The following is a 12,821-nucleotide window of genomic DNA, read 5'->3' as shown; positions in this document are numbered from 1 at the left end:
TGGATCTAAAGGGTTTGGGGTTTGTTTTGTTTGAGGGGTGAATAAAGGTGGCAGTGGGTGTTTTTATGGCAGGAGGACACGCTGGGCTTTGTCCCCCCACACGGCGGGGTTAAGGGGTCCCGTTATCTCCCAGCGTTTGCTGCCCCCCGTGAGGGGCGGGCGATGGCGGCCGCGGCCCCCTCAGGGCGCCGCCGCCTCAGGGAGCCCCGCCCCCTCCCCGCCTCCTTCCCGCCCTCTGGCGGCGGCGCCGTCGCCCTGGCAACGGGCGGGCGCCGCGCGCCTGCTCCCGCCCTGCCGCGGGGGCGTGGCCTCGGCCGCCTCGCCCAATCCGGCGCCGCCCTGGGCCCTTCAAGCCCCGCCCCGGAAGTGCGCGCGGGTCAGTCGGCTGCCGGGCGGCGGCCATGATGGCGGCGGGGGCTCCCATGCCCGATGCCTCGTTCCTGTGGGGCGTCTTCCAGCGGTGAGGGGCGGACGGCGGCTGGGGGGGGCCGGGGGGTGTCCGCCGGAACGGGCCTGGGTGCCGGGGGCGCCGGGGTGCCCGGGTCCGGCAGCCGGAGCGAGGCCTGGGAGGGCCCCGGGGGAGCGCGGTGCGGGGCCGGGCGGGGCCCTGAGGGCTGGGTCCTGGGCGGGGGGGGCTGGAGGGGGCACCGAGAGGGGGGGCACAAAGGAGGAGGGGTGGGAAAGTGGAGAGAAGCAGCCCTGCAGCCCCCCAGGGGAGTGCAGCAGGAGGGCAGGAGGTGCTCCAGGCAGGCAGCAGCAGTTCCCCTGCGGGCTGTGCAGGGAGAGGCCCCCGGTGGAGCAGGCTGTCCCCCTGCAGCCCATGGGTCCCCCATGGAGCAGATCTCCACGCTGCAGCCCCCCCGTGGGTGGAGGAGCCCCCGGTGGAGCAGGGGCACGGAGTGACCGTGAAGGAGCGGCAGAGGCAAAGCGTCAGGGACTGACCGCAGCCCGCTGTTCCCCCAGCCCCCTGTGCTCCTTGAGGGGGGAGGAGGTAGAAGAAGGTGGATGTGGGGGGGAGGTGTTTTTAGCTTGCTTTTAGTTTCTCACTGCTTAATCTCCCTATGCTGAGTTTATTGCACCCGTGACAGTAATAGGTGAGTGATCTCCCCTTTCTTATCTCAACCCCTGAGCTTTTTTTCGTCGCAGTTTCTCCCCCCGTTCTTTTGACTAGGAGAACAAGAGAGCAGCGTGGTGGAGCTTAGGTACCCATCAGTGTGAAACCACCAAATTGTTATGTTTTCATTAAAATGTCAGCTTAACTTTCAGTAGCAGCTCATTAAAAGTAAATCCAGTGATAAAATACCTAGAAAAGAAATAGTGAATAAAAAGGGGAGCATCTTTTGTTGTTACAGTCCATGCTGTTTATGTGTGTGCTGAGTTCTGTATGTGGTTTGTGCCATTTTGGAGATGAGGAAGGAATTTAGCAGAAAGAACTGAAAAGCTGTAGAAAAAGACAACAAAGACCACAGGAATAAAAGAGCTGCTGCAGAGGGATCAACCAGGCAGGACTGGGAAGGGTTGAAACTGAGGAGAAATGAATCGTCGCTGGCAAGGGGAAGGTCATCCTGTGAGATCACCTTCAGATACCCTTCTGCAGAAGGTGTGCCCATGCTTTGCTTGGGCAGAAATTGCTTAGCTTATTCATTTTGGGACAGAGCTCCCTTCTCTACGGCCATAGATGTGAGGGCTGCAGGGAAGCTGGCACCCGTCTACGCTTCTTTGTACTTTGAACCCTGGACAGGTGTCAGGGGGTTGCAGTAGATTTGTTGCAGTATTTCTGGAAACAGCTTTCTTCTAGGGGCTGTGCCCGACCTGTTCTGCTCTCCAGGTGTGTTCTTGTGTCTCTCGTCACTCATGTAGGTTCTGCAGTTTGCGTTGTACCTTGTGTCCTGTCCCAGAATGGCTCATCAGTCTGAGTGACGTGTTTAATTTGCAGTAACCATAAATGGTTTACCAAATAAGATTAATCTTTTCCAAAAGGCCACTAATTGCATTTTATTTAGTGCGTATGAACCAGAATATTGAGGTCTTGTGTAACTGAAATGTGTGAATTTCAGCCATTTAAAGTTTGCCGCTCTTTTCTTTTCCTGCCTCCAGGGTTGATAAAGATAGGAGTGGAGTAATATCTGATACGGAACTCCAGCAGGCATTGTCCAATGGTGAGTCTGTGAATGAGCACTGGGGTAGTTTGCTGTAAACTTAATGCTGAATTTCATGTGAGACTGCTTACTCGATGCCAGAATTCTTTTCTGATTGGGGAGGAACATTCTTAGCACTGATTAGGAGCATTTAATTGATAGGAAAAGGCTGAAAGGGAGGAAGGAAGTAGGCAATAGTCCTGATCTTATTTCATTGGTTTTTACTGAGCATACTGTTAGTGCTTTTTGGATTTCAAGGGAAATTTTCTGGGTTTGGTGCATGTTAATAATGCCTCAAACTCAATTCCTGTTGTAAACATTACAGATTTGCGTGCTGGGGATTAAAGGCATGTGCATCCCTTTATTTTTTCCAGCTCTGTTTCCTAGAAAGCATAAATACACACCGTGGTTTTTATTCCTTGCTGGTCACAACTGAACCTTTCTTTCTTAACCAGGGTCAGTGTGTGTGACCTGGATGAGGATCAGATGTTTACAGCCTATTTACTGTGTATAAAATATTTTCTTTCAGTAAGGTGCTGGAAGCAAAGATGGTATTTTTTTTTTTAATGAGGCTTTTTTAAATTTATTTCCTAACGAAATAGAAAGATGCCCTCTGAATCTGGTATTAACACTTCTGTGGTGTCTGTCAGTTCCGTTCTGTAACGCTGGAATAGGAACTAGGGCGTGGTCAAATAACTCAGGGAAGCAAAATACAGACAGGATAATTTTTTCCAGTAGTCTTTTTTTTTTCCCCTTTGGTGACTCAGAGTTGTTGCTTTGGGCTTTTTTCACTCAGTATTCTGAAAAAGAGCATTTTGAAGCTGTGCACCTCTGAGTTTGTATCAAGCTCCCCCTCTCCCAAGGTTCAAACCCTTCATTCTTGCGGCGTAGCGTGGCTGAGAAGGGCTTAAGCTGGTGCTGTGAGCTGGCTGCAGGGCCGCAGACTGAGAGGCTCCTTTTGTCAGGAATCACCTGCCCAAAATAACCGTGGATGGCCCAATTTGGTAAAAATACAGTCTTGTAACTAATGTAGACTTACTAGAATATTTCTGCTTGGTAATATACCTGATGAATGAAAAGCAGTGTGTTGTCGCTGCTGCACCTGGTTCATAACTGAAAGGCTGTTTTGAACAAATTCCTCAGCAGAAGCCAAGCTAACTGGGTTAAGCCGCTGTTTTCACATAAAATTCCAGGGTTGTACAAAATGCCTGGCTTCACCTGGCATTGTACATTTTATATAGTTTAAATTTGATCAGATGAGGAGATATTTAAATAATGTAATGGCGATGGCTGACTGAACTCGTCCCTTGTTGGCGGTGTAGGTTAGAGGTTTCAGTGCTTTGCAGATTTGACAGATCCCCACCCAGTGAACTCGCTGTTCAACGAAGCGTTGATCCAGCTGCTGGCTTCCTTCGCTCCAGGGGGCTTTACATCTTGTACACTCAGGTCACAAACAACTCAGCACAGTCTTTCCAAAATATATCCTCTGGTGGGTGGCTGTGTGTGGCCGGCCTGCAATCTGCCACGGGCTAAAAGAACAGGAGGTGATTCTGAGCCATCTGAAAGTAGCGCACAGGTCTCCCTGCACCCCGGAGTTCCCCCGTGCTCCACGCTCAGCTTTCCAGCACGTCAGGGCTATGCAGGTGACATGGCGTGGATCAGGGAGGGACTGATGATTGCTCTGTGAGGTTGTTTGCACAATAAAGTCCTGTGCTCCCTTGGCTGTTTATTTTTATTTTCCTGTGCTGACTTGTTAACGACGGTGTCAGGGGAGTGGGAGGAAATCGTTTTTCGCTATCTATTGGAACAAGCTGAAATCTGTACAGCTCCTTGGCGCTGGAGTTGCTGGGGTTTCCCTGTATGGAATCTGTTAAATCTGTTGGAAAATTTCAGCATAAAATAAATTAACTTTCAAACTGTGTTTTTACTTTTTCCTCCATTCTATTCAGAATTAAATGCTGGCGTCCTGTTAATAATTAATAATTTTAGACTTATCTCCTGACAGAAATCAAGGGAATAGTTGTTCTCTAAAATACTGCTTGCTCAAGCATTTTCAGAGCCATTTTTAATCTCCTCTGCTTCCCTTTCTGTTCGTGTGGAAATGGTCACACGGCCTGGCTGAGGAAGAGTTGTGCTTCCTGCTGCTGCCTCTGCAGGTCTGCGCTGATCGTTCCTCCTCCTGCAGGAGGAGTTCGGGGCTGGTGTAAGCACCTACTCCCCCACCTCTTGCTCCAGCAAAGCACGGGTGTCTCCACACAGCTGCACTCTGTGGCCTTTTTTTTTCTGGAACCCATCTATAAAATAAGAAGATAAACGCAACCACCTCACAGGGGCTCTGTTGTAATGTACTGGCTCCACCTCATTTAGCTCTGAATCCGCTATTTATATTTCTTACAGGTTTTTTGTTAGCTCGTTGGTCAGTTGCATTTTTTGAACGTTACCAAAGTCTGGAGGAACTAAGTGAATTCTTTCTGTTTCAGGCACGTGGACTCCATTTAACCCCGCCACAGTCAGGTCAATCCTTGGTGAGTGTGGGTGCGTGATGCCAGGCAGACGGGAGGGATGCTGTCGGGGTTTGGTCTGTCAGACGAGTGAGAAAGCCCTCGCTGCTGAGTTGTTTCAGGGAAATCCAAGTATCGCAGCACGTGCTCAGTGTGTGTTCCTGCTGTAATATTAAATATTAAAGGCCTCTTGAACCAGTTTGGCTGTGGTATTAAGAAGCTGGTCTTTGATTGTAAGGTGGCACGTAAGTTGTCACCTTTTTTTTTGTCCACACAGCCCAGTAGTTGTAAGATAAACCGAAGTACTGCCCCTTTTGAATAATAAACGAATGCCTTTTGTGTACATGTACACGCACTTGTCAAAGTAGCCTGAGAGGATGTTCCTCAGGTGTGACTCAGCTGTTACTGGGGAAAGTGTCAGCTTAAATATTTTAGAGACATCACGTGGCTTTGTCTTTGCAATTTGTTTTTGTTGGTCTGCAATTTAATTCTGTGTTCTCCTCTGAAAAGCCCAAGTAGGCTGTACAACGCTGTACAACCTTTCTCTGTCACTGGATTACAAACCAAGCCCTAAATACTGTTGGACTGGAAATGAAAACCCAGGAAAAATAAATACCCTGTGATTCACTCTGGTCCTCTTATTTTGCTTCATCACTTCCTCCTTCAGTGGATGACTTTGCTTTTTTTGGCAGAACTTTCCAAGATATCACTTGTATTTTAGCCATTTCTTACCTGTTTTCAGTACTCCCCAAAGCAGTCACGCTTCCTTCTTAAAATAGTAGCAGCTCTTACTGAGTGTTAGCAGAGCTAAGGTTTTACACGGGTTTCTGCTTTCTGTTTCAGGCATGTTTGACAGAGAAAACAAAGGTGGCGTGAACTTCAACGAATTCACAGGAGTCTGGAAGTACATCACAGACTGGCAGAATGTCTTTCGAACGTATGATAGAGACAATTCTGGAATGATTGACAAACATGAGCTAAAGCAAGCACTAACAGGTTTTGGTAATTCATTTGTAATTACTGTTTTTATGACCGGGTTATGTCAGCAGATGAGCTTATTGTCAGGGCTGCACTGCTCTGACAAAGGTGACTGAAAATAAAAATGAGATGGGTGAAATGCAGTAGGCAAAGGTAACTTTTGAAGATACTTGTTCCAGAAGCAGTTTGTTTTAAAATATATGTTTCCTTTTAAGGAAAAAATGATATGCATGTGGCAGTACATGAGTGTGAAACGTTTGTTCTGTCAGCAAAGTGTTAAGTCACTTTAACCCACCCTTCTGTTTGCTGTGACCGTGTGTCATCATTGTTGAGCCCGGTTTTTATTGCATGCACTTTGGCTGAACACCCGTGCTGTGCAGCACAGATACTCAGATGCCCGCTGAAGCAGCTGGCTGTTTTCCTAGAAAGGCCGTGGTATTGGAAGCATTTTAAAGGGCTTCTCTTTTCCAAGGTTACCGCCTGTCTGATCAATTCTACGATATCCTTATCCGGAAGTTTGACAGACAAGGAAGAGGCCAAGTTGCTTTCGATGACTTTATTCAGTGCTGTGTTGTTTTACAGGTAAGAAAGGAGATGTACTTTTGATGTCAACTGGAAAAAACACACCTTTTCTTAAACTTCTGTGGTTCCCTTTAATTATATTCAATCTAGAATTTATTTATAAATAACCATCCATTTGAAGTATACAGGAGGTGCTAGAAACACTGTAATTCACTGGCCTTCGCTTGTTATCCATTCGCATCACATATAAGTAAGCCCAAAACCATTTTTTGACTTCTTAAATGTTTTTATGGAGTGAAAAAATGTAAAATAGTCTCGGTGCTTTTAAAAGAAAAACATTAAATGCAATTTTCTTTAGCTTTAATATAGGCACACTTAAAACTGGAGTGTGTCATGTCCCATGTTTCCCTCTTGAGTATACTCCAAAATAAAGTTCTCGTAATCTGATTGCAAGGACTTTTGCATCTCTGTTTAAGGCTCTGATTACAAAGATTTTGACCTAATACCTGAATTATCTGGTCTTCTGTCACTGCTATTTCTGCAGGGGCAATGGTAGTAAAAGACATTTAAAACAAAACAAATAACAACAAAAATTCCAGTAATAGGAGTGTGTATGTGAATTTATAGAGGGAACTGCTGTTTTACAGGTACATCTTGTTTAGAAATAAATCACTGAATGATTTCTCACCCTGAGAAATTACAAGCCCTTAAGCACTGATAAGCTTAAGGTTTCTCTAAGAATCTCAGACATTTCAGAAATACATGTAAGGCTTTGGGGAAAAGTGGACAAGCTGAATTTTAGCAGGCTAGTCAGAGGGATTTTTTTCTTACGCTGGCTGTTGTTGCAGCAGTATCCTAGCTATTTTCCTATATGCACCATGAAGAGAAGGGAGTGCTCTGTAAGTAGGGTCTTCATTATTTCCCTAAGTTTTGGTCTTCTCCTTTCAACTTTACATCTGTAGCCATAAATCAAACACTGCTGCTGAAATATAAGTTGTTTTTATATTCATTTGTAATATGAGCAAATTGTACTTTTGGTGATGCATTGAACAGATTTGGCCAAAAAGATGAGAAATGGACATGGTACTCATTAGATTCTGTCTCCAGATTGTTCCCACCTCCCCAGGAGCCAGCTAGAAAAAGCTGTCTGCTCCATGAAGAAGTGCCTGGTTAGGCGTAGGTGTCATATCATAAGATACATCATACATCATGAACCCAGATCTGCTGCACAGCTCGAGCACAGGATGCAGCAAAGAGCTACCGCTATGGCACGAAAACCATACAGTGCCTTCAGAGGGCATGCACAGCAAGCATTCATACAGCTAGAGAAACCTGGGGGGCAAGCAGAATAGCTGCCAGTTTGATTTTAGCGTGTACCAAAACGTGTGTTTTTCTCCCCCTTTTTTAGAGGCTGACCGATGTATTCCGGCGTTACGATACGGATCAGGACGGCTGGATTCAGGTGTCCTACGAGCAGTACCTGTCCATGGTCTTCAGCATCGTATGACATTGATGACTCGGGATTCCACCCTGGCACTGTACAGACTGGAGTTGCCAAATGATCATGTACTGAATAAGATTATGGATGTATTATATTGGATATAATTTCACATTCTTAAATTTTGTACGTTCGTCGTCACCTTCAGAATCTGTACTTGAGTTGGTTTTCGTTTTGTATTACCGTAAGATCGACCACCTCTCGCTTACTGCGGTACAGAAAGCACAGAGCCTAGATTTAACCGGTGCAATGTCAAACCTAACTTTCTTCCACATATCCTGCATGAGGAAAAAAATGACTCTTTAGAAATGCCAAATTAAAATAGTGCTTGTTAGTTTGTCAGAGTCGGAACGCCGAAGTTGCACAACATGTTTTGCATGTGCCTTACTTTTCTAAGAGGTTAACGTATTAATTTTTAATACAGAATTTAAAGTTAAGTAAAAGTGCTAGACCAACCTACACAGCCTACTTTATTTTTGTACAAGTTTTTAAGGGAATGGTGGGGGTTGTGTTTCTGTATTCAGATTTCTGTGGCTTAGGGGTCCCTGCCACTTAACAGGGGTGGTCTTTTTGCTTTGCTTTGTATTTTTGCTTTCTAGCTGCCCCTTCCTTTCAGGGTATCCTTGGGGCATCTTCCAATAGAACTGCTTCTCATCTTTGTCCTAAACTGCATCTTCCGCAGTGAGTTCCCTACAAAAATAAACCTCTAGTTCCTCTGGATATAGTTCCCTCTGCTTAGTGTGCTCATTTACCACAAATAATCCTCCTTTTTGTGGTGAAGCACTCATTCTGAAGTGGCCTTGAGCTGACAGTCAAGCATCCTCAAAACCTCACCCTCACCACTTGCAGATGGAAAACTGAAGCAGAAAAAGTAATTAGGTTTCTTCTGTCACGCACCAGCTCCTGCAGTAACTGAAGAAGCAAAGACAATCTTACAGCTGCACTGCCCGAAGCATTTAAAGTTTACCTGTGGCTGTTACTCATCAGAACATGGCTACAAAGGTTAATAGCAGCCCCTGGTGACATTTCGGTAACGCTTCCTAAACACCTTTGTGGTGGGACATCTGTAGGGAGTGACAGGTGCTCGCAGCAAAGCACTGGGGGCACCCAGAAGGGGTGTTGGGCCTCCAAAGGGCGATGGATTGCGTCTGGGAGGTTGGGGACAGGAATGGTGGCAAACACCAGCGACCGCTTCAACAGCCTACGACAAACTGCAGCTAACTTACTTCAAGGAGACCAGGGAGAAAGCTTTCCAACAAGTTACTGCCTGCACCTTACCTCCCCAGAACGCTGTGTATGTATGCGCTGCATGTATTCCTGAAGGGAGGGAGAAAGAAATGAGAATACAAATTCCTGAGGGAATAAGGAAGAAAGAAAGAAAGAAATGAGCCCCGTATTTCTGGGCTCAAAAGAGCTTTCCTATTAAGAAGCCCCACTAAAAAGAGCTTCCTCGCTCCTTTCCCACTAAGGAACGTGTCTCTTTGGATCATACGTCTGACCAAATGAAATCCAGTAAATCTGGGATCAGAATAGGACCAAGATAACAAAACTAGAACTAAAGCTGGTAGCAGAGAAATTACCAAGGTTGTGGCCTGTGAAGAAGGCACCTTTTTTTTTTTCAGCCAGTGTCCTCACACATCACTGATTGCTGTAGAACCACCGGAGCTGACAGCACTTTCTGAGGGAGCCATGCTGGTGTGGAAAATTACCAGTGTCCTTGGACTGGGATGGCTCTTGCCTCAGTGGGACACAGAGATCCTTCTGAAGGTGCGAAAGCAAGTACACCACAGCCCAAGCAACCGGCTGAAAGTAGGCCAGAGATTCCTCAAAGCCTGCTCTGTCCTGTTTTTTTATCAATGGCCTTTTAAGGAAAAGCAAACTCGGTTCAAAGGGCTCTGCTGCAGCCTCAAAAATCTGACCTCAGTGCCAGAGCCACTGAGTGCCGCTGTATTAATGCTGCACTGAAGCAATGCAAGCGCTCGGCGTGACAGTGCTCTGCAGAGCAGCAGTGCCTACCCTGCGAAGATGGTTTCCAAGGCCCTAAAGGACCAGAGCCTGGAACAGGGACAGGCAGAGGACTCGTTCTGCTCCAGTCCTGTAGTACACAGGAGCAGGAGAAGGCAGAGGTTTCTCAGGCACGAGTAGCCAGAGGCTGACTCAAGGAAATTGGCCAATGCAGGAAAGTGAAACAGCTTAGGCAATCCTACTGTGGTAACTGCTAGGGTGGCAGAACTCCCAAGGCACTTCTGTGTTGTTTTGTTTTTGATTCCCCTCCAAGAAGGCTTCTTACTTGGTGCCTTTGTGGCCACTGCTGGTCACGTGCCCAAAAGGTCAGCAGCCTGGATTTATGCTGTCCTTTTCCTGCTCTCAGCTGAATCCTCCTTTAAAAATGGCAGAGTTGAACTAAGTGAAAACAAGACGGCCAGAACCCAAAGTCACAATCTGTCAGAAGACATGTTTGTAGGACAAGATGCTGGCTAGACAGAAAGAAGTGAAACAGGCACATTCCCTGGATGGATTGACAATGACTGAAAGAGAGACCCTGTAAAAGAGAACATTTCGAGTTGTAAATACCTGGCCTTCCAGAGGGAGAAGATGTCACAGAAACCCTCTGAACAAGGCAATGATGCCCAGCACCACAGTTCTGCACAGCCCTGAAAAAAACAAACCAAGCTTCATTACTCCTGTCACAAGGGCAAACGATCCCTTTGCAGAGTTGCATCCTGAAGGTGCTTCTGTCCATTCTTCCTGTACTTCACTTGACTGCTAGGAAATTGCACTTCACAGAGGAATGTGTTCCCGTGAAAATAAAGATACCGCTTGTTTGGCACAAGTCAGCTACACCTGTTTGCTGGTATAGGTAGTGGTGGAAAAAAGTCTCTGAAATCAATTGTGGAGACAACAAATTTGGGAGTGCCGAGTGGCAGAGCCCAGGCCAGTATCAGTACAGCTACTGTACACTGAAGCTCTTAATTTTCAAAGCTAGGAAGTCTTTAGAAAGAAGAAAGATAAAAATAAAGGAGAAAGCAGCAATGAAGCTGAAACTGGCTTAGCTAAGTGATTGAAAGGAGCTGTAAAGAATAAACTGCTGGAGGACTGAACTGAAGGACTGGGAGCAGTTGCACATAAGGGGTAAGAGAGGCTTGCAGTGCAAACTGCCAACTTAAATCCCTAAATGCTTGTGCTTGTGTGAAAGAACCAACAGTCAAGCATATCAAGAAGTTCACTGATTTTGGTAAGAATTGAAGACTGAAACAAAGCAAGGAGCATTTACGAGACTAAATGCTTATCTACAGTTCAGGAAACCTGTAGTAACTCAGTGATGAAAAGCATTTCTTAGCTTGCTTACTATTCCGAATTGACTTCAAAATGCAGGAACTGTTTTCCCAAAGCAAGACCCTGTGCAATGAGCAGGAGCAGGAACTGTTCCCCAGAACAAAAAATAAGAAGGGAATGTGGAGGACGAAAGAGCATCTAAGTTGGGAAGAGCTCATCCAGCTACTGTACGCCACTGGAATATCCCAAAGGGAGTCAGAACTGAAGAAAAGTGACCTCTCTACAAAGATTCCAGCTGAAAAGGTCGTAACGTTAATTTTCAGAGTTTTTCTGCAGTTTCAGTATTTAGTTGCACTACACTTTCTGGAGGAAAGGGAACAGGGTACAAGAATTAAGAATGAAAGTGGATCTTTTCTGATGTGCAAGCAAAACAATTGTCGGAGGAGAATTTTAGAGAATCACATTTATATGCTCTATAATCAGCTGCTTTGTTGCCTTTGTGTTCAAATCTACATGTCAAGTTCCAAAGTTACTTTCTGTGAATGCAGCAGTATGACAGCTCATGAAGACAGACCCTACTCCAGCAGGGACAAATAAATATTCCAGGTATAGATGAGAAGAAAAATCATAGTCCATAACACAGCAGTGAAAAGGAAAACAGATGTTGGGGAGTAAGCTGTCTCACTCTAGTCCCTCTTTTTAGCCCCATGTACACTCTATTCGGTTACATAAAGCAGACATCTACTGCTGGGAGTTCATGAACTTACAACTCAGAGGTGCAGGGAGAAGAAAACATAAGTCTGGACCACTGATAAACATCATGAACTGGTGATTACTTCTCAGTTAGTATGTCATTTTGATTAATGTTTTAATTTTCCCTATTATTTTAACTAATTGCCTTATAGGTTCTATTATTTCTTAATATGCTTTTCTTCAATAAGGAAGAATGAAGAATATTCTCTTTTAGTATGGATCAATTCAACAAATGAGTTTCTAAGTCAATTTGCAACAGTTTCATTCTAAGCAGGATAAAAAAAGTCTGCCTATATTGCATGTCCCTTTCCATTCTGCAAAAACAAAGGCAGGTAAAATGCCCCATTACATAACCATCCCCTAAAACCAATTACATTTTTCTCACACAGCATGACATTAAGCCAGAGAATACCTTTGCTGCAACACTCGCCTTTCGTTATCCTAAACTGAAATGTAGTGTATCAATTTCTAAAATATCCAAATTATAAAGCCTTACATTAACTGACCTTAACTTTGTTTGAAGGAAAATACACCTGCATTTTCATGCAACAGACCTGAATTTTCAGTGAGCTTTCTTCCTAAAAAGTTAACATAAAAGCAAACCTTTCTTTTTTTCTGAGTGGGGAAGGATGCTAAAAGGGCAATTAGCTTTTTCCTGACAGAGTAACATTAACATATTTTCAAAAAATAACAAAAGATTTTTCTGCAATATACTAAGATATAACAAATACTTTAAAAAAGCCTAAACAAAATAGTGTTCACCTCCTTTATGTGCAAGTTTGTGTTCCAGCTACATTTACCACGTTAAAATGTTGAACTCTACCTCCCTTTCCCCTTCCAAAACCAGTCCCACAATCAAACGCAGTCTTTTCCTGAATGCCAAGAGATGAAGATGCTTGAATCTGATCATGTTTCCAGTTCAGCAGTCGTTGCTCCTTAATCTTTTCCTCTAGTTTCTACTAGCACATTGGCTAACGTCTGAATATCTATTTCTAGAAAGGGGAGATAAAAGAACGTGAAGTTACTTCTTTTTCATGTTATTTCACATCATATGGCACAGAATGTTAAAATGAAAACGTTACTATTCACTAAATGTTCCTAGCTGTAGTACCATGAGCATAGTTCACATCTGTCCAAACTCCCCCCCACTGACAG

The 12,821-nt window shown here is 44.9% G+C and overlaps 2 protein-coding genes across 3 annotated transcripts in view; one reads left to right on the top strand and one right to left on the bottom strand.

Moving 5' to 3' along the window:
* Positions 1–312: 312 nt before the first annotated feature.
* PDCD6 (programmed cell death 6) lies at positions 313–8,096 on the top strand. Of its 2 annotated transcripts, none has more exons than XM_027451846.3 (6): positions 313–460; positions 2,098–2,159; positions 4,619–4,663; positions 5,483–5,635; positions 6,090–6,199; positions 7,548–8,096. In XM_027451846.3, exons 1-6 carry the CDS (start codon positions 402–404, stop codon positions 7,644–7,646), a joined length of 528 nt encoding a protein of 175 aa, XP_027307647.1. In that variant the 5' UTR covers positions 313–401; the 3' UTR covers positions 7,647–8,096. The 2 variants fall into 2 exon arrangements, with proteins under 2 accessions (XP_027307647.1, XP_027307646.1); XM_027451845.3 differs by having other exon boundaries at positions 315–460; positions 5,483–5,641.
* LOC101791905 (uncharacterized) overlaps positions 6,159–12,821 on the bottom strand; it is a 36,974-nt gene continuing 30,311 nt past the window's right edge. The window contains exon 16 of the mRNA XM_038175446.2: positions 6,159–12,658. Within this exon, the coding sequence (XP_038031374.1) occupies positions 12,603–12,658 (56 nt within the window). The 3' untranslated portion in view covers positions 6,159–12,602. The remainder of the gene's footprint in view (positions 12,659–12,821) is intronic.

The sequence above is a fragment of the Anas platyrhynchos genome, chromosome 2 (assembly GCF_047663525.1).
Source record: "Anas platyrhynchos isolate ZD024472 breed Pekin duck chromosome 2, IASCAAS_PekinDuck_T2T, whole genome shotgun sequence".
Classification (NCBI taxonomy): Eukaryota; Metazoa; Chordata; class Aves; order Anseriformes; family Anatidae; genus Anas; species Anas platyrhynchos.
This window is presented reverse-complemented; position numbering and strand designations above follow the sequence as displayed.